This window comes from Neopsephotus bourkii, unplaced genomic scaffold (genome assembly GCF_033783945.1).
Source record: "Neopsephotus bourkii isolate Nb327-2 ecotype Australia unplaced genomic scaffold, CSIRO-AGI_Nbou_v1 NB_610, whole genome shotgun sequence".
In the NCBI taxonomy this organism is placed as follows: domain Eukaryota; kingdom Metazoa; phylum Chordata; class Aves; order Psittaciformes; family Psittacidae; genus Neopsephotus; species Neopsephotus bourkii.
In genome coordinates, this window is record NW_026901110.1 from 272,947 (window position 1) to 293,330 (window position 20,384).

At 62.1% G+C, this 20,384-nt stretch overlaps 3 protein-coding genes across 4 annotated transcripts in view; 2 read left to right on the forward strand and 1 right to left on the reverse strand.

Moving 5' to 3' along the window:
* STARD7 (StAR related lipid transfer domain containing 7) overlaps window positions 1-11,791 on the forward strand; it is a 36,602-nt gene extending 24,811 nt beyond the window's left edge. The window contains exons 2-9 of one of the 2 annotated variants that reach the window (XM_061351839.1): window positions 8,157-8,266; window positions 9,545-9,711; window positions 9,813-9,862; window positions 10,102-10,212; window positions 10,285-10,367; window positions 10,531-10,630; window positions 10,985-11,069; window positions 11,583-11,791. In XM_061351839.1, coding sequence (XP_061207823.1) covers window positions 8,202-8,266; window positions 9,545-9,711; window positions 9,813-9,862; window positions 10,102-10,212; window positions 10,285-10,367; window positions 10,531-10,630; window positions 10,985-11,069; window positions 11,583-11,776 — 855 coding nt within the window. In that variant the 5' untranslated portion in view covers window positions 8,157-8,201 and the 3' untranslated portion in view covers window positions 11,777-11,791. Of the gene's footprint in view, window positions 1-8,104; window positions 8,267-9,544; window positions 9,712-9,812; window positions 9,863-10,101; window positions 10,213-10,284; window positions 10,368-10,530; window positions 10,631-10,984; window positions 11,070-11,582 lie in introns of those variants that run through there. The other variant, XM_061351838.1, reaches the window with a different exon arrangement.
* Window positions 2,844-6,192, forward strand: LOC133211443 (histone H2A.V). Its single transcript, XM_061351831.1, has 5 exons — window positions 2,844-3,014; window positions 5,224-5,301; window positions 5,439-5,552; window positions 5,640-5,769; window positions 5,880-6,192. Exons 1-5 carry the CDS (start codon window positions 3,012-3,014, stop codon window positions 5,939-5,941), a joined length of 387 nt encoding a protein of 128 aa, XP_061207815.1. The 5' UTR covers window positions 2,844-3,011; the 3' UTR covers window positions 5,942-6,192.
* A 1,430-nt stretch (window positions 11,792-13,221) lies between the features above and the next one.
* Window positions 13,222-18,480, reverse strand: LOC133211423 (PH and SEC7 domain-containing protein 4-like). Its single transcript, XM_061351786.1, has 11 exons — window positions 18,351-18,480; window positions 18,180-18,260; window positions 17,008-17,120; window positions 15,864-15,922; window positions 15,688-15,754; window positions 15,565-15,612; window positions 15,357-15,492; window positions 14,924-15,055; window positions 14,707-14,851; window positions 14,485-14,613; window positions 13,222-13,479 (listed from the first exon to the last, which is right to left on the reverse strand). The coding sequence occupies exons 2-11, from the start codon at window positions 18,242-18,244 to the stop codon at window positions 13,222-13,224; spliced, it is 1,152 nt and encodes a 383-aa protein (XP_061207770.1). The 5' UTR covers window positions 18,245-18,260; window positions 18,351-18,480.
* Between the last annotated feature and the right edge of the window lie 1,904 nt (window positions 18,481-20,384).

The following is a 20,384-nucleotide window of genomic DNA, read 5'->3' on the forward strand; positions in this document are numbered from 1 at the left end:
CGGGAGCCGGGGCCTCAGCAGCGTCGGCAGCACGAAGCCTTTCTCCTGCTGGAGAAGCGCCGGCTCCATATGGGAATCTTCCATTCGCCACCGCAGGAGATGGCTGAGAAGAGCAGAGAGAGGCAAAAAGAGGCCAAAACATCCCCGAAACGATGGAATCGGGAGGGATCCAAGCGGTGTTTGGAGGAGCCGTGGCACCAATGAGGACTTGGGGGGCTGCTCCGGGGAAATTGGGGGGGGTTTGGGGGTTTCCTTTAGTGGCCAGCGCCCAGGATCAGCCCTGAGGTGATGGTGATGGTGATGGTGATGATGGTGACACATCATCCGCGCCGGGAACGCTGTGTTCCGGCTGTTCCTGTATCTATATATATGTAGATACACCTCTCCGCGCGTGTGTGTACATATATTAGGGGCTTTGGGGCAAGGGGGGGGGTGTTGGATTTTGCTTTGGATTCTGTAGAAAACAAATTCCTTTTGGGTTTTGGGGTTGGTTTTTAATCGGGGGCAGAGGGGAGGGTAAAAGGGGAGAGGGAAATGATCCCAAATCCTTGGAACTTCCAGGTGGGAGTTGCTCCAGAAGGGCCGGGTTGTGAGCGCGCTGTGGCTGTACAGAACTCATCTGTAAATCTTGTATAGCGCCCAAACCTTGCTGTATATACCCCAAAATGTGTGGAGCTCCGGGAATAGTGGGAATGCTTCAAGTCAATACCCCCCCCCCCCCAAAAAAAAGGGATAAAAATGGGAATTCTGCCTTGGTCCCGGCCGCTTTGGGGGTGAGGGGCACGGAATGGGCCCTCAGTGCTGGGAGAGCGGTGATTGCTCCGGGTGAGCCTTTCTCTTTGGAACCAAATGAAAAGCTTCCAAAAATCCATGGGAAAACGGCAAAAAAGATGGAAAAACGGCAAAAATCCCATTAAATCCAAAGGGACCGGAGCCGATGCCCGACGGAGCTCTTGGCTGGGCGCACCAGGACAGCATTCCCGATGGGAGATGCCAACCGTGGCTCAGAGGGGGAGAGCCTGGAGCCTTGGTGGAGCCGGTCGAGCCGGTCAGGCCCTGTTTCCAGGTCTCATGGATCAAGCCGAGACGGGAGAAGGGAGCAGCAGCTCGGAGGCGGTGCAAGCAATGGGTTCTCCAAGCAGAACGGGGCGATGCTGGAACGCTACCGGATCCGCCGGGATCTGCCGAAAGAACCCAAACCCGCTCCCCCCCCCCCCAACCCAACCCCGCAGTCCCTTGAGAAAGAAGAAAGTTTTATTCCTCTTATTTTTTTAATGAAAGAAAAACAGAAAAGAACCATATGCACTTTAGGCAGCCCGAGGCGGGGCTGCCGGCGCCGGGGGGGGGGTTGTCCTATCCCCCTTTGCTTCCCTCCCTTCCTCCCTCGTCCCTCTGCGGCCGGCGGTTGCCGAAGGCAGGGCCTGGATCCCTGGATCTTACCACTAGCGCCAGACGACGCCCGGCGTGAGGAGCTCCTCGTGCCTCTGCTCCTCTCCTCCCCCGTAGCAGATTTTTGCAAGATGGAGTTTTACAAGTCTATATTTAAAGAATTGTATGTTTGTAACAAATAAAAAGTATGCGGAAAAGTGAATGGAAAAACGACAAAAAAAAAACCCACCAAATCCCGGCCCTGCATCATTGGGGGGGGGGGTTGGGTTGGGAAGGGGGGGGCGTGGGATTTGAATGGGATTTATGGGGCTTTGGGAAGGACTCTTGTGGTTTTAGGGGCTGTGTGGGGATGATATGGGGGGGCCCTTGGGGGTGAATTATGGAGGTTTGGGGGGCAGTTGTGGGTCTCTGGGGGAGCTTAGGGCCAAGGGGAGGACATAGAGGTCTCTGGGGAGAGCTATGGGGCTCTGGGGAGGCATGGGACCTTTAGGGTGGGACTCTAAAGGCTCTAGTGGGGACCTATGGGGCTTTCACAGGACCCCTATGGGACTCTGGTGGCATCTCGGGGCCTTAGGGGGGGATCCTTGGGGCTTTTGGGGGACTGTAAAGGCTTGGCTGGGGATCTATGGGGCTTTTGGGGGACTTTCCGACCTCTGCGGCACGCTATGGGGCTCTGTGCGCACGCACACGGGCACCCCGAGGTCTCAGCACGGCACAAAGGGGACGAAGCACCCAAGCAGCACCGTGTCCCGTGGAGGGACCCCGGGCTGGGCAGGGTCTGTGCCACCGGCACCGCACGGAGCAATGCGGCTCCCCCGCGGGCGGCCCCCGGCACCCGCCGGCAGCAGCTGCCGCGGGGCCCCATCGCGGCTGGAGCCGGGGATGCGCGGGGCACAGCTGCGGGGGCCCGGCCATGGGCAGGCAGCTGCTGCCGGCGGGGCAGGTGCCGCTGGGCTCCTCCGGAAGGGAGCGGGAGCAGCTGCGGGGCCCTGAGGCGGGGGGACACTGAGGCACCGGCCCGGCCCGGCCTGGCGCGGCCCTACCTGCTCCACCGCCGCCGGCCGTAACCGAGCGGGAAGCTTTGTGCCGGTCCCAAGCCCCTCACTGCGGAGGGGGAGCCCCCACAGAGGGCCCTGACGGAGCCCACCCGGTACCGGCGCCGAGCGGCGGCCCCTTCCCTCAGCGCCTCACCGCGCAAACAAACAACGCGAGGGGCGGGGCCAGAGAATGGGCGGGAAAGGTTTTCCTCCTCCCATTGGCTCATTGAGCTGTCTGTCATTCTATCCCCGCCCCCTCTTGCCATTCCGCTGTTTCTATTGGATCGCAGCCACGTCACTCCGCCGCCCCGCCCACCGGCGCGGCACGCCCCCGCCCTCACCCCTGCGTGCCGTGTGCAAAGGAAAAACAGCCGTTAAACGGGCCGCGGGGCGGTGACAGGCGACGGGGTAAGAAGGTGGGTTATGATTGGTGATAGCGGCGCGTTCAAACTAGCACGGGCCGTCGCGATTGGCTCGCGGGCCGCCGCGGCAGGCCGGGCTCCCTCGTCGCTCGCGGGAGGGTTATTGTCTGGCGGCTCCTGAGGCGGCTCCAGCGCGGGATCGGCACCGGGGCTCGGCGGCACCATGGTGAGGGGCGGCGGGGGGTGGCTCCGGTACCGCGCCGTGACCGTGTCCCGAGGGGCTCCCGGGGGCGCCGAAATGGGCGGATGGGATCCCTCCCCCCCCCGGGTCCCATCGTCGGTGTGACCGGAGCCTCTCGCTGCCCTGAGGCACTTCAGGAACGGGGCTGTGCCGCTTCCCGGCGGCTCCTTCCGCTGTCACCGGGAGGGCTGCGGAGGGGAAGTGGCGCTGGGGGCCGCTCTCTGCCGTGTTCCCGAAGTTGCTGCTGCGGTGAGGAAGCGGCTGTCAGGGGGGGAACCCCTCTGAAGGGCTCCTGTCAGCGCCGCTGCCTGCGCTCCCCACGGGTTAGGGCCCAGGGAGGCGGAGGTCACGGCCCTGTGCATGGCCCGGGGGTGGGAACGTGCCGCGGCGGGGTCTGTAACCGGTGAGCGGGGTCTGTAAGCGCAGTGCAGGCAGCAGGAGAAGGAGCAGGAGATAAGGGCGAGCCCGGGGGCAGGTTACGCAAGGCCGGCCGATACGGAGCTGCTGTTCGGAGGGTTTGGTCGCGTCTGGAGCGAGGGGAGGAGGAAAAAGGAGCCTTGGTTTTTGGCTTGGGAGAGATCCAGTGGTTCCATGAGGGAGGTTTCCCTGTGGGAATGCGCTCCCATGGGGAGAAGGGAAGGAGCCGCCGCTCCTGTGCCTGTCAGTGCTGGGCAGCACGGATGAAGAAGCAAATCCGCTCCGTGAGGAAGAGGAGGGGATATTGACAGCGGACATCGCAGAGCCGCCGTTCCTGCAGGACCGTGCCCGGGATGGGGATGAGTGTGGAAGCTTTACCAAGCTTTACTGCTTCCATAGAAACTCCGTGGGGTTCAGATCCTTTTGGACGCGTTTCTGCTGCTCTCCTGACAGCCCCGTCCTGCAGGGGAGGGTTTGCTGTGCCGGCATTCCCGCTGCTGGATCTGCTTCATCTCTCCCCTCCACTTGAACGAGCTCCTTGCAACTTCTCCCCATGGTTGAGTTTAAAGAGCGCCTGGATGCCTGACAGCGGGAATTCCTCCTTCATAGACAGGAATAGGGGTTGTGGGATCAATGCATGGGCTAAAGGCAGGGGTTTAGATGGACTCAGCGTGGTTTTGGGCTCTGCTCCCCCTCTCCAGGGTTTCTTTGCTGCTGTTTCTTCAAGAGAGCAGATTTGGGGGGTATTTTATGTGTTGCTCTCCTCATGTTAACGGGGTCTTCACCCCAGTGATAGGTCCCAGCTGAGCGGTTTTATGACCTGCATTCATACCAGTGCCAGGTTTGAAGATCACCGCTGATGATCTGACACACACCTGGGAGGAGGAGTGAAAATAACACCTACAGAGGCAGCAAAGATCAGGCATTAAACACACCCAGAGCACGGCTCGTACCCAGCGCCTGTTCCTCGGCAGCAGGATGAGGGCAGGCTCAGCCCCATGGCACAGCCGGGGGGATCTTCCCTAATTTTCCCACTTCATTTTGTGTATTTATTCAATGTAATTCCAATTATCAACACGTGGGGGTGATTTTTAATATTCAAGTGAGATTATCATGAGGATAGATAGCCCAAAGGACACTCGAACAGTGTTTTGGTGGCTTGTGAAGCTGTATTTTGCTGCTTGTTCAGAGGACGTTGGGATGTTACACTGATTAGAACGTTGTTAGCTGGGTTTCTCTGTCCTGGTTACATGGAATCCCAGCCTGGTTTGGGTTGGACGGAGCTTAAATCCAGCTCCAACCCCTGCCACAGGCAGGGACCCCTTCCACTGGAGCAGCTTGCTCCAAGCCCCTGTGTCCAACCTGGCCTTGAGCACTGCCAGGGATGGGGCAGCCACAGCTTCTCTGGGCACCCTGTGCCAGCGCCTCAGCACCCTCACAGGGAAGAGCTTCTGCCTAAGAGCTCAGCTCAGTCTCCCCTCGGGCAGGTTCAAGCCATTCCCCTTGGCCTGTCCCTACAGGCCCTTGTCCCAAGCCCCTCTCCAGGTTCCCTGCAGCCCCTTTAGGCACTGGAGCTGCTCTAAGGCCTCCCCTTCAGGAGCCTTCTCTTCTCCAGGCTGCCCCAGCCCAGCTCTCTCAGCCTGGCTCCAGAGCAGAGCTGCTCCAGCCCTCGCAGCATCTCCATGGCCTCCTCTGGCCTCTCTCCACCAGCTCCAGGTCCCTTTGGTGCTTGGGGGTCGCTGCACATGGATTAATTCCCGGTGTCTCTCCCCTGCAGGCTGGTGGGAAGGCGGGAAAGGACAGCGGGAAGGCCAAGGCCAAGGCGGTGTCACGCTCGCAGAGAGCCGGCCTGCAGGTGAGGCACCCCCAAACCTCCCCCCTTAGGGATGCTTTGGGATCGGGAGCCCAGGGGATGAGGGGGCTGTTGGGGACCCCCATGAGTGCATTGGGTGCTGTTTAAGGGGGTTAACAACCGGGTCGCTCCCCCCCCAGTTCCCCGTGGGCCGGATCCACAGACACTTGAAGACCCGCACCACCAGCCACGGGCGAGTGGGAGCCACGGCGGCCGTGTACAGCGCCGCCATCCTCGAGTACCTCACTGCCGAGGTAGGTCCTGCCCCCTGCCTCCCTCCCTACCGGGGCTGCGGCAGCCCCAGGGTGCCCATCCCGAGGCTCTCGCCCCTGTCTGGGCAGGTGCTGGAGCTGGCGGGGAACGCCTCCAAGGATCTCAAAGTGAAGCGGATCACTCCCCGGCACCTGCAGCTCGCCATCCGCGGGGATGAGGAGCTCGATTCCCTCATCAAAGCCACCATTGCCGGCGGAGGTGAGTGGCCCTAAAACAGGGGGGGAGAATGAGTATGGAGGCCTGATTCCCGAGGTGCAATAAAGGGAGGATTTGGCCTGGCTCTGATGGGAATCCTCTTCCCTCCGCAGGTGTCATCCCCCACATCCACAAGTCGCTGATTGGGAAGAAGGGCCAACAGAAAACAGCGTAAAGAGGGCAGGAGGAGAAGCGGCCGCTCCCTCCCGCCGCCGCCCTGTGCCCGGGACACGAGGAATGTGGGGGGTTCATAAGGAATAGCTCAAGGCAGAGCCCAGGGACGGGCCTGCAGGAGGAGGAGGAGGAGGGAGCAGCGCTGTGGTGTGGGGTTGTTGCGGGGCAGGCGGCGGCGGGCGGTGCGGGGCTGGGGCTCAGCACCTCCGGCCTTTTATACACCTGGGACGGATAAAAGCGTTTTTTACATAACGATAGAACTCTGCTGTGCTGAGTCCCCGGAGGAACCGGTAACACCGGCACCCCCCAGCCACTACAGCATCAGGCCTGCGGTGGGGCCGCGCTGCCTAATACGAGCGTTTCCCCGCCCCTTATGCAAATGAGGCGTATGCAAACGAGGTGGGAGGGGCGAGACGCATCTCGAGGCTCCCCCGGGGTCCTCCCTTGGCGGGCTCTGTGTCGGTGTCGGTGCCCCTGTCCCGGGTGTCACAAGATGGCGGCGGGCGGCGCTGGGGCGGGCAGGCGCTCAGCCGGTAACATGGCTGCCTCGGGTGTTCCATGCGGCCGTACCCTGGGGGTATCCCGGTGCTCGCCGGTTGCCGTCCGCCCTGCTGTGCGCGGGGGGAAAGCGGCCCGGCCCAGCCGCCCTCCTGACCCTGCTCGGTGCTCGGGTGGGCACCGGAGGGCGCGGGGGCCTCAGGCCCGCTCCGGCACTGCCGAACCGCTCCTCCCCCCCCCCCATCTGCAGTGGTTTGCTCCGCCACGCCCCGCCGGCGCTCTGGCGCTCCTCATTGGCTGGGCGGGGTGGGGTGGGTATAAATAAAGGCGGGCCGGGGGCGCAGCGCTCAGTGTGCTGCTGGAGGGGGCGGGTGCGCGGGTTTCTCATTCCCTTTGTGTTCCCGGTGGGAGCTGCGGACGGGGCTGTCCCAGCACCGCTCGTGGGGGAATAAAAGGGGTGCAGGAGCTGAGTGGAGCCTGGGTTTGTGCTGGGGAAAGGGGGGAGCTCCCGGTGAACTGAGCAGGAGCCGGCAGGGTGCGCTTGAGGCCGGAAACCAACCGCGGGCCGAGCTGCGTCTGAAGCAGTGTGAGCTCATGGAGGGGATCCTGCCCCTCTGCTCCTGTGAGACCCCCCTGCAGCCCTGTGTGCAGTGCTGGGGTCCCCAGCACAAGGACATGGAGCTGGTGGAGCGAGTCCAGAGGAGGCCACGAGGATGCTCAGGGGCTGGAGCAGCTCCTGTATGGAGCCAGGCTGAGAACATTGGGGCTGGAGAAGAGAAGCTGCGTGGAGACCTCAGAGCAGCTTCCAGTGTGTGAAGGGGGCTACAAGGATGCTGGAGAGGGGCTCTGCATCAGGGACTGTAGGGATGGGACAAGGGGTGATGGGTTCAGACTGAAACAGGGGGAGTTCAGGTTGGAGATAAGGAAGAAGTGATTTATGTGAGGGTGCTGGGGCACTGGAATGGGTTGCCCAGGGAAGCTGTGAGTGCTCCATCCCTTGCAGTGTTCAAGGCCAGGTCGAACAGAGCCTTGGGTGCCATGGTTTAGTGTAGGGTGTTCCTGCCCATGGCAGGGGGGTTGGAACTGGATGATCTTGGGGTCCTTTCCAACCCAATCCATTTTATGACTCTATTGTGCTGTCCCCAATCCTCCCCCATTGCCCCATGAGACCCCCTCCACTGCTGCTGTAACCCCCCACAGACCCCATAACCTCCCATTGCTCCCCACTAACCCTTCATTACCCTCCATAAACCCCCACGCCTCCCTATCCCTCACTGCCCCGCCCTCCTCTCCTGGGGGCGTGTCCTAGCACCAAGCCCCGCCCCCCGGAGCCCTCTGCGCGCCCTTGCCACCTCCCCTCCACCTCCTCCACCCAATGACCGCAGCGGGGGCGCCCACGCGGCAGCCAATGGCGTGACGCGTCGCGGCGCGATGACGCCATCGGGAGCGCGCCGCAGGGGCGGCCCCGCGGAGGCAGCGGCGGCATGTTGCTGCCGCGGCGGCCGCTCGCCGGCCTGCTCGCCCGCTGCGCCCGGCCGGGCCCTGCCGCTGCCCTTACCCCTGCTGACCGCGGCCGGGCACCGGCCCCAACGCGGCGCCGGGGGCTTCTGGCGCTGCTTTGCAGCCGGTCCCGTGGCGGTGCCGGGGAGGCGGAGCGAACGCGGAGCACCGGAGGAGGAGGAGGCGGTGGAGGGGGGGGGTGGTGGTGGTGGTGGTTCTGGCTGCTCCGGGGCCGCCTCGCGTTCGCCGCCACCGGCCGGCTCATGGCCACCCTGGCCGGGGTGTTCGTGTGGGACGGGCAGCGCATCGAGGAGGAGGAGCTGCAGCGGTGCGTGTGTGTGTGTGTGTGTGTGTGTGTGCCCCCCCCTTTAGACGGGTACCCCCCAGCACTTGGGGGGCTCCGCATCCCCCAAACCCCCTGTTAGGCCCTTGGGGGAACCCCATCGGGCTCCTGAACCCCCCCGACCTCTCGGGGTCCCCCCTTTGCACCCCAGACACAGGGCAGGCCCCATAGGGAGGAGCGCCCCTTAAGTCCGCCCCTTAAATCTATGGGGTGCTGCCCCCCCGCCCCCCTTTGTCCCCATTTCTGGCGTGGGTCCCCTTTGTCCTCTCCTGCCCCACCATGGGGGTTCCCTGGGGATTTGGGGTGCCCCTTTAGCTCCCCTTCTATAGGATTTGGGGGTGCCCCCCATCACGGTTGGCAGTTCCACCCCAAACCTACCCCTTGGGCCTGGGGGGGGGGGTCCCGATCCCATGGGATGGCTCCAGAGGGACCAAAGGACCCACGTCCTTGGAGCCCAGTTTGTGCCACTGGGATGGTGCCGGGGCGATCCCAGCACTGGGAAAGGCACCAAACCCCAGCTCGTTCCCTTTGGGGTCCCAGTATCAGGGTGAACCCGCTGCAGTTTTCCACTGGGCTCAGCAGCGCTCGGCTTAGCCCTGGGATTAGGTAAAGCGGTGCCGGGATTATCCCGTCCCCAGTGACCGGGAGCAGCCTCCATTGAGGACCCCTCCGGCTCCATTGCTCCCAGTAGGAGGACGCTTCCCTGGGATTTCCCTCCTTGCTTTTCCCTTTCTCCGGCTCCGCTCCTTTCCCTGCACCCTTTGCCACAGGCAGGTGGGAATCCTCCATAGGGAACAGCGTTGGGAAGGGAGGAACGGGATCAAACCCTGCAGGAAGGGAGGAACGGGATCAGAGCATCCCCTTTCCCATCCCCTCCCAGCACTCATTCCCTGTCCCTTTTCCTTGAGCTCCGTTTTCCTTTGCATCCCATCCATGGGATGGGGGCATTGGGGTGTGGAGGAACCCCAGATCTAGCAAAGGGGTTTATGGAGCCAGTCCGGGATCCATCCAGGAGCCTGGTGACTTCCAGGGAATGGGGATTCAGCCGGACCAGTGGGACCGGCCTCGCAGCTCCCAAACTGGTGCCAGTTCCTTTGACACAGGGAATGCGCCTCGGGGCCTATCAGATCCAGCCTTTCCCTTCCCATGTATGGGGAAGCTGGGGCTCAGGATGGGGTTATCCCGCATCTCTCCTATGGGATGGAGATGCTGGAGCTGGGTTTGGATGGGCACTGACGGGGCTCTGGCTCTCTCCGCCCCCAGCTCTGCGCAGGAGATGAAGCACATGGAGAGCATTTCCAGCCTGTTCCAAGGGGATTCCCAGCGCCTGGATCCCCGCGGGGAGCAGCCATGGGAGATGATCATGGACAAGAAGCACTTTAAGCTCTGGCGGCGCCCGATCGAGGGCACCCACTTGTACCAGTACCGAGGTGAGGCGGTGGGGATGGTCCTGGCCTCATGCCCTTTATGGAGGGGGGGGTTTATCCCTTTTCCTACTAATCCCAGCATTAAAACCTCCCTGTTCCCGCAGTGTTCGGCTCCTACACGGATGTCACCCCCCGGCAGTTCTTCAATGTGCAGGTGAGCTCCATGCGCATCACATTTGGGATGAAGGGACCCTAAAGCCCATCCAGCTCCAACCCCTTCCATAGAGCACCCTGCTCCAAGCCCCTGTGTCCAACCTGGCCTTGAGCACTGCCAGGGATGGGGCAGCCGGATGCAAAGAGGGGGTCCCTCTTTATCCCATCCCCTCCTTTGGCCCTACACACACTGGGTACCCCCAGCTCCTCACCCCCCCTTGCTCCGGGCTCTGTCTGCAGCTGGACACTGAATACAGGAAGAAATGGGACTCCCTGGTCATCAAACTGGATGTGATCGAGAGGGATGTGGCCACTGGCTCCGAAGTGATCCATTGGGTCACGCACTTCCCGGTGAGCATCCCCTTCCCACCTCCCCTACAATGGGAAGCCACTGGGGCTCATCCCTATCCTTTCCATCCCCAGTATCCCATGTACTCCCGGGACTACGTCTATGTGCGGCGGTACAGCGTGGACCAGGAGAACAACCTCATGGTGCTGGTCTCCCGGTACGTGTCCCAGTGCCATGTGCTGGGAGGGAGCTGGTCCCAATTCCTTAATGGGATCAGCCAAAACTCAGGGATCTGCCTCAAAACCAGAGCAGTTTTTGGGGTGCAACCTTTGTTCTCTTGGTACCATCACCCCAAGCTGTTCCCATCTCCTTCCCTCCAGGGCTGTGGAGCATCCGAGTGTCCCGGAAGATCCCGAGTACGTTCGGGTCAGGACCTATGAATCCCAGATGGTGATCCGGCCCCACAAAACCTTCGATGAGGTGGGTCCTGGTGTGGGCTGTGGGGCAGAGACCTTCCTGCTGCTCCAAGTGGATCTGTTCCTTCTCCAGTTACTGAACTGGGCTCAATGCTCCACACTGGAAAGGGGGATCAGCCCCTTCCCAAAGCCAAGGACAACCCCTCTATGGGGGATTGGAAGCTTTAGCTCAGTGGATCCCTCCTTTTCCTGCATGAGCATCCCGCTCCCAGGAGCCGAATGCACTGCTCAAGCCTCACAAATCCCATTGGGAAGCACTTAAAGCTCCTAAAGCCATCATTAGGATTCCCCTTACAGGGAATAGGGGGGGGGGCAATGCAGAATTCCCACTGGCTCATGTCTGCTCCTTATCCCCCAGAATGGGTTTGACTACCTGCTGACCTACAGCGACAACCCCCAGACCGTGTTCCCCCGCTACTGCCTCAGCTGGATGGTCTCCAGTGGTGAGTGGGATGGGGATTCCAGTCTCCAGACTGGGAGATTCCCTCTGGAGCAAACTGGGAGGCTCCAGCATTCCCTGTGGGTTGGGGAAAGGAATAGGAGATGCTTCCAGTTGGAGACGTGGAGGTGCTTGGGGCTGCTCATCCATCCCCATGGGAAGGGGTCTGTGTGTGTGGGGAGATTCCATCGCTCCCAAAGGCAAACCCAGTGGGGTTCCCCTTTATAGCCACTGGTTTTAACTCACTCCCAGCCCCGAGATCCAGAGTGCAGGGAATGGAACTGGTGTCAATGGTTGGGAATGGGAAGGGAGGCTCTGATGATGGGAAGTGCGAGGACGCAGCAGTGGGACCGGGGGGGATAACGGCAGAGCTGGAGCATGGGGAAGGGGAAAAGGCAAAGAGGACAATGGGAAAGGGAGGGTAATGGGAGGATGGAGCTGCGGGAAGGCTGGGATTGGGGGGGTCCCCCATTGCACAGCATCACCCCCATGATCCCCCCCTCACTGCATCCCCCAGGAATGCCGGATTTCCTGGAGAAGCTGCACACGGCGGCGCTCAAGGCCCAGAAGCTGGAGCTGGAGGTGCGGGATTACCTGGCTGCCAAGGGGCTGGAGGGCAGCGACGGGAAGGCACCGGCACCGGCACCGGCACCGGCACCGGAGCACAAGGGCGAAGGGAGCCGCAGCCCCGCACAGCTCGAATACGCCTGAGGAGCCCATGGGGATCAGGGCTGGAGCCAAGCCAGGGGGTGCCTGGATAGGGAATAAGGGGGGGGGGACCCCAAATCCCCCTTTATTAACACACACCCCCCCCCCCCCCTTGTGCCATCGCTGTCCAGCCTCTTGCAATGGTTTTGGATCTCAGTTGTGTATGGATGAGGGGGTTGGATCCGCATCACCCCATTATGGATGGGATGGGGTTGGTTTTCCACACCCAAAGCCACTCCAATCTCATCACAAACTGGGGAGGTTGAACTGGGTGAACTGGGATGGGGTTTGTTCCCAGGGGTGATCCTGTGGGATTCCAGCCTGAACGGGGGCCTCCTGTCACAGCCCCCCCTCCCTGGGGATCCTGTTTTACTTCCCACCTTCAGGAACCCCATTGGGGTTGTCCCTGGGGCAGTGTTTATGGGGTGGCCTCCCCCCCGCTCCCCTTTAACCCCCCCCTTAGGAACTGACCCCAAATATTCCATATAAATATGAATTCCCACCTAAAGCTGTTGGATCTTGGGAAGGGGTTGGGGGGTGCTTGGGGGGGTCACAGCCTTGCAGTGTCCCCATAGCCGATGCTGGGGGTGGCACTGGGGGATCCATGCAGGCTGGGGGCGGGCAATGGCTGGTTGCCCCCCCAAAGTGTCGCCCTATGGGTGACACAGGCAATGCCCACGGTATCACCCCCACGTCCCCCCCCCCCGGGTCATTTGGGGACACGGGGGGGCCGCGCTGGTCACAAACCTTTATTGTAGCAGCAGGGGGGGGCTGTGACCCCCGGCCCGTTTTGGGGGGGGTCTCCCTGAGTTTCCCACGTTGATCCCAAGCCCCCCCCCCCCAAGTGCTGGTGGTGCCCGAGGGCTGCTCGTACCGCTCCCCCCCCATTCCCGTACCCCCATTTCTGCACCTGTCCCCCCCTTCCCATACCGTTCCCCCCCAATCCTGTACCGTACCCTATTCCTGCACTGTTCCCCCCCATTCCCATAGCTGTCTCTCCCCATTCCCGTACCCCCATTCCCGCACTGTTTCCCCCCATTCCTGTATCCCCATTCCCGTAACTGTCCCCCCCATTCCGGTATCCCTATTCCCATACCTGTCCCCCCCAATCCCAATTCCCGTACCTGTTCCCCCCCATTCCCATACCCCCATTCCCCCCTGATTCCTGTAGCGCCATTCCCGCTCCATCCCCCCCATTTCCATACCGTCCCCCCCTATTCCTGTACCTGTCCCCCCCCATTCCCGCTCCGTTCCCCCCATTCCCATACCCCCATTCCTGTACCTGTCCCCCCCCATTCCCGCTCCGTTCCCCCCATTCCCATACCCCCATTCCCGCACTGTTCCCCCCCATTCCCATACCCCCATTCCCGTACCTGTCCCCCCCATTCCCGTACCCCCATTCCCTCTCCATTCCCCCCCCATCCCCGCTCCGTCCCCCCCATCCCCGCTCAGGGCCGCAGCCCCCTGGGCACGAGGCTCCTCAGGGGTCTCCGCTCGGACTCGTTCCTGCGGACGCGGGCGGGGGGGGCGGGGCCGGGGGCGGGGCCGGGGCCCAGGGAGGGGCTGGAGCGCGCCCTGCTCAGCGCGGGGGGGGCCGCTCCCGGCTCCGCCTCCGGCTCCGGCTCCGCCTCCCAGCGCGGCTCGGCCCGGCCGCCCCCGCGGAGCCACGAGTCCAGGACCCGCACGTAGGTCTCGTAGCGGCGGCGCTGCGGGGGGGGCACCGCAACGGGGTCAGCGCGGGGACAGCGGGGGGGTAATGGGGCCGCCATGGCCAGAACAGGGTCACCATGGGGGTAATGGGGTCAACATGGGGACAGTGATGCCACAATGGAGATACTGGTGCCACCATGGCCAGAACAGGGTCACCATGGGGGTAATGGTGCAACAATGGGGATATTGGAGTCACCATGGGAGTAATGGTGCCACCATGGCCAGACCAGGATCTTCATGGGGATGTTGGTGTCACCATGGCCACAACAGGGTCATCATGGGGACAGTGGTGCCACCATGCCCAGACCAGCATCACCATGGGGATATTGGTGTCACCACGGCCAGAACAGGGTCACCATGGAGATAATGGGGTCACCATGTCCAGAACAGGGTCACCATGAAGATAACGGTGTCACCACGGCCACAACAGGGTCATCATTGGGATGATGGTGCCACCATGCCCAGACCAGCATCACCAGGAGGATATTGGTGTCACCATGGCCAGAACAAGGTCACCATGGATGTAATGGTGCCACCACAGCCAGATCAGCACCACCATGGGGACAATGGTGCCACCACGGCCAGACCAGGGTCACCATGGTGACAGTGGTGCCACCATGGGGATATTGGTGCCACTGTGGCCAGAACAAGGTCACCATGGAGATAATGGGGTCACCATGTCCAGAACAGGGCCACCATGGGGATAATGGTGCCACCATGATCACAACAGGGTCACCATGGGGATAATGGTGCCATCATGGCCAGAACAGGGTCACCATGGGGACAATGGTGCCCCCATGGCCAGAACAGGGTCACCATGGGGGTATTGGTGCCACCATGGCCCCAGTGCCACCATGCCCATAACAACATCACCGTGCCCATAACGGTGTCCCCATGGCTCCGATGTCCCCAGGGCCCCTCTGTCCCCATGGGCCCAGCGCCCCCCGTGCCCCGCAGCAGCCTCAGCGCCGGGGTCAGGCCCGGGCCGGCTCTGCCCTCACCTCGTGCAGCAGCAGCTCCGTGTCCCGCCGGTGCTGCCGCGGGTCGGGGCCGGGCCCGTGGCGCTGCCGCTGCCGCAGCTCCCGCTCCACCCGCTCCATCCAGGCCGCGTGGCTCCGGCGCTGCTCCTCCTGCGGCGGCACCGGGGGGGGGGGGGGGTGCGGGGGGGGCTCCCCGGGGCCTCCCTTCCCCCCCTTCCCCCCCCCCCCATTGCCGGTGCTCACCGGGGGGCTGCGGCTGAGCGCTGCGGGCAGCAGGGGCCGCGCGGGGCCGCGCTGGGACCCGACGGCGGCGGGGAACGGGGGCGCGGAGAGGAGCGCGGCCGCCAGGTTGAGGCGCGCGATCCAGGCCAGCATCTCCCGGGGGGTCCTGCGGGGGGGGGCGGGGTCACCGGGACCTCGCACCCCCCCCCCGTGTCCCGTTCCCCCACCCCCAACTCACGGCGCTTGGAAGAGGAAGCGGCGCCCGTCGGCCGTGCGCAGGCGGAACACGTCGGGGCGCTTGGTGTAAGCGGGGGCGCGCTCGGCCAGAGCGTGGTGCACCCCCAGCGGCGCCTCGGGGGGGGCCCCGGCCCTGCGCAGCTGCAGGAGGGTCCCCTCCAGCACCGCCTCGAAGCGCTTCCAGCCGCGTCTGCCCCACGGCGCTGGGGGGGGCACAAACGGGGGGGCTGGAGCCGGCGAGGGGAACCCCCCGGGTCGTGCCCCCCCCTCCATGGCTGCGCTGCTGTGACCCCCCCGGGATGGGCACCCCCAAATGTGCCCCTGCAGACCCCAACGGAGCCCAAAATCACCCCCCCCCATTAACCCCAGCAGGGGCTGAGGCCCCAAAGCTGCCCCCCCCCAATGGACCCCAAATCTGGCCCCCCCCCACTCACTCCTTTTGCCGTCGGCCTCGGTCAGCACCTTCCTGGCCAAGCAGCCCCGGTGGGTGACGGCCGCGGCCCCCCCCGGCAGCTCCGGCCGGGATTCGCTGCTCCTGGGGCCGGGGGGGGCCTCCTCCTCCTGCCCATCCTCATCATCCCTACGGGGGGGGCTCAGCATCACGGCCATCAGCATCCCCCCCCCTGCCCCATAGCCCCGCACTCACCGTGCCCACGGCAGCGCCTCCCTGCGGATGGAGCCGTAGAGAGCCTGGGGGGGAGCCGGGGCTCAGGGGGGGCTCCGGGGCCGCAGCGGTGCCGTCCCCCCCCCTTGTCCCCCCCGCACCTGGAGCTGCTGCCGGGGGAAGTCCTCCCCGTCCATCATCCCCCGCAGGTTGGCCACGAACTGGGCGCTGCTCATGGGGCGGCCGAGGCGCTGCAGGGGAGGGGGCGTGGGGGGGCTGCCCCCTGCACCCCGCTTTGGGGGGAGGGCACACACGGGGGGGCCCCCCCGCTCCTCACCTGCCCGTGGAGGTCGGTGTTGAGCAGCATCAGGGCACAGGTCAGGGAGTGAACCGCGTCTGGGGGGGAGCGGGGGGAGCCCCCAGGGAGGGCGCCCGGCCCCATCAGTGCCAATGGGGGCCAAGGGGGAACCCCAGAGCTGGGAGGGGAGGGGGGAGCTAAGGCATGGGGGGGGCTGCAGGGGAGTGTGTGGGGCTTGGGGTATCTATGGGTGTCTATGGGTGCTATGGATGCTATGAGTGCTATGGGTGTCTATGGGTGTCTATGGATCTCTATGAGTGTCTATGGGTGTTTATGGGTGCTATGGATGCTATGAGTGCTATGGGTGCTAGGGGTGTCTATGGAAGTCTACAGATCTCTATGAGTGCTATGGGTGCCTATGGGTGTCTATGGGTGCTATGGGTGTCTATGGATCTCTATGAGTGTCTATGGGTGTTTATGGGTGCTATGGATGCTATGAGTGCTATGGGTGCTAGGGGTGTCTATGGAAGTCTACAGATCTCTATGAGTGCTATGGGTGTCTATGGGTGTCTATGAGTGCTATGGCTGTCTATGGAAGTCTATGGATGTCTATGAGTGCTATGGGTGCCTATGGGTGTCTATGGGTGCTATGGGTGTCTATGGATCTCTATGGGTGCTATGGGTGTCTACGGAAGTCTACAGATCTCTATGAGTGCTATGGGTGTCTATGGATCTCTATGAGAGCTACGGGTATCTATGGGTGCTATGGGTGTCTGGAAGTCTATGGATCTCTATGAGTGTCTATGGGTATCTATGGGTGCTATGAGTCCTATGAGTGTCTATGGAAGTCTATGGATCTCTGTGGATCTCTATGGATCTCTGTGGGTGCTATACGTGTTCATGGGTTTCTATGGTTGTCTATGGGTGCTATGAACGTCTATGACTGTGTATGGCTGCTATGCATGTCTATGGATGCTATGGGTGTCTATGAGTGCCTATGGGTGTTATGAGTGTCTATGGGTCCCTGTTGGTCTCTATGGGTGCAATGGCTCTCTTATAGGTCTCTGTGGGTCCCTGTGGGTCTCTATGGCCCTCTATGTGTCCCTGTGTGTCCCTGTGTGTCCCTATGGGTCCCTATGGGTCCCTATTGGTCCCTGTGTCCCCCTGTGTGCCGGGGTCTCACCGGGCGAGGGGAAGGCTCCGGGGTTGCAGTGCTGGAAGCGCCGCGAGAAGTGCCCGAGGACGCGCTCCCGCTCCTGCGTCTCCCCCGACAGCGCCAGCGCCCGCAGGAAGCTCCTGGGGGGGGAGAGACCGGCACTGACACAGAGCAACACCCCCGGGACCCCAAACCTGACCCCGGGACCCCAAACCTGACCCCGGGACCCCAAACCTGACCCCATTCACCCCAAACCTGACCCCGGGACCCCAAACCTGACCCCGGGACCCCAAACCTGACCCCGGGACCCCAAACCTGACCCCGGGACCCCAAACCTGACCCCGGGACCCCAAACCTGACCCCGGGACCCCAAACCTGACCCCATTCACCCCAAACCTGACCCCGGGACCCCAAACCTGACCCCATTCACCCCAAACCTGACCCCGGGACCCCAAACCTGACCCCATTCACCCCAAACCTGACCCCGGGACCCCAAACCTGACCCCGGGACCCCAAACCTGACCCCATTCACCCCAAACCTGACCCCGGGACCCCAAACCTGACCCCGGGACCCCAAACCTGACCCCATTCACCCCAAACCTGACCCCAGAACCCCAAACCTGACCCCGTTCACCCACCGACCCCACGCACCCCAAACCTGCCCCATTGCACCCCAAACCTGCCCCATTGCACCCCAAACCTGCCCCATTGCACCCCAAACCTGCCCCCGGGACCCCAAACCTGACCCCATTCACCCCAAACCTGACCCCGGGACCCCAAACCTGACCCCATTCACCCCAAACCTGACCCCATTCACCCCAAACCTGACCCCGGGACCCCAAACCTGACCCCATTCACCCCAAACCCGACCCCATTCACCCCAAACCTGACCCCATTCACCCCAAACCTGACCCCATTCACCCCAAACCAACCCCAATTCACCCCAAACCTGACCCCATTCACCCCAAACCCACCCCCATTCACCCCAAACCACCCCAATTCACCCCAATCCCCCCCATTTACCCCAAACCCACCCCCATTCACCCCAAACCAACCCCCATTCACCCCAAACCCACCCCAATTCACCCCAAACCTGCCCCAATTCACCCCAAACCCACCCCCATTCACCCCAATCCCCCCCATTCACCCCCCGCCCCCCTCCATCCCCATCCCCCCCCCCCTCCCCCCCCCATCTCTACCTCAGGGCCTGGTCCAGCCCCTGCCCCCCGAACTGGAACCACTCCAGGTACTCCCGCGCCACCATCGCGCTGAACCCGTCCCTGGGGGGGGCGGGGCTGAGCTGGAGCCGGAGCCGGGGCCGGGGCCCGGACGCGGCCCCCCCCGAACCCCCCCCATGGCCCCCCCCTCACCCGCGGCGCAGGAACGCGGCCACCTCCGACCTGCGGACGCCGTCGAGGCGGAAGAGGCGCGAAGCCAGGAGGCGCGCGTGCGCGAGGGACCCCTCCGGGGGGCTCCTGCAGCGGGAGCGCGCGTTGGGGGGGGGGGAACGGAGCGGGGCGGGGGGAGGGAGGGAATGGGGTGGAATTGGGGGGGGGATGGGGAGGGATGGAGCAGAGCGGGGTCCCTTTCTTCTCCCTTTATCCAGGCTCGACGGCTGCTGCTGCTGCAGGCACCGCCAGAGGAGCTGCCCTGCCACCGGCTCCGGCCCCCTGCAGCCGCCCCAGAAGGTCTGTGCCCGCGCAGGAGCGGGGACCCCCTGCCCTCCCCTCGGCCGCCCCCCTCCTCCTGCACGTACCCACCACGCACACAGCTCCTTCTTTAAGCTTTATGGCTGAGGTTGGCAGTGCGGCTTAAGGCTGGCACAGAAAGGTGGAAAGAGCGTCTGTGTGTCTCTGCGTGTGCGCGCTGGGCATGCCAGCGCCGGCTTGCGGGCGTGTGGCCGGCGAGGTGGAGGAGAGGCGCAGAGCGGAGCGCCCCGAGGGGCTGCTGCCTATCAAGGCCCCGGCAGGGCACCGGGGAGCCCTGCGGTGGCGGTGTCCGGGCCGCGCTGGCTCCCTCCGGTAGGAAGCTCCAGGCGGAGCCTGGTGTCAGCGCCCGGCGAGCCTGCAGGCACGCTACTGCTGCGGCTTTGGCAGGAGCTCTCGCTTCCGTCCCTCGTGTGTACAGCTGCCGGTGATGCTTTCTCCTCTTTCCAAGGTGGTTTTTTTAATGCCTTTGATAGGTAGTGTTTTTTGATTGTTGTATTTTTTGTTTGTTTTTCCGGTGTCGTTTTCGTTTATGTTACTTTTTCTTCTTGAAAGAGGTAAGCGTTGTGCGCTGTGTGGTTTGGAAATGCTTTGGCTAAGCTTTTCTAGGTCGAATTAGTGTGAGGTTGGTCTCGCATTGGTGAAAGACCGTGTTTGGGTTCTTTTTTTTTTTTTTTTGTTATGATTATTTTTTGTTTGGAAGTGGTTTCTAAAGATCATTGAGAAAACCTTTAGTCCTGACACAGTCTGCTTATGTGTCTGATGAGCCAGAAAGAGGACCTTCCCTCCGCCGCGTCCAGGCTTCCGCACTCCTAAGTTTGCGAGATGTTTCTAGGTGGGCAAATGAATGCTGTGGCTGAGATGTTTTATATTTTAACAGAAAAATACGTATCAGAAATGGCAGACCTGCAGCAGCAGTCAACTTTTAGATGCCTTTATGAGCTGATTAATTTCTGTTGCTCTTCGAAAGGATCAAAAGATGGCACTCGAAGCCCACACGACATTTCCATGACAAAAGTCAGTTTACGTTTTTAGGCAATCCTTAAACTAGCTGCAGAGCACTGTAGGTGTGCTCAGGGACGCCTGTTTCCCACACAGGAGAGTGATATGACTTTGGAGCTTTTGGAATAATTTAATGCTAACCATGCTATTTCTTGTGTTAGTGGCAGGGAGTTGTTAACATTAATATTGCTCTTCTGTTTAGCCACTGGAAGTATCACTGGACTGAAACCATTGCTTAGTTTTTCTTCAGGCTCTTGGTATTTTTATCTGCAGCACAGGCATTTGACTCAGGCAAGTACATACAGCTGCCTGGCAGAAACCTGTTAAGTTCAGTGTCAGTAACTGAGAAATTCTTAGGTCTCCATAGCATCTCCTCACTAAATGTGTCTTGCTGGTTAGTTCTCTAGATGGCAGAAGCATATTATTTCCCCCTTCAGCTGTTTCTGTGGACTAATGATTTATGCATGTTTCTCTTGTTTCGCTCTTGGCACCTTCTTGATAAAATCTGTTGCCTAATTGCTTTTGGAATTCTCTTTCCTCCAGCCTAATTATGATATGTGATGCATTTATGGACTTTATTCAGATAAATTACCCCTCCCCTACTTTCCACAATAGAAAACCCCAAACTTCATGAACACTTATATGCATATGTGATGAGGACTGTTCGTATTAACCTTTACTTAGACAAGGAAATAA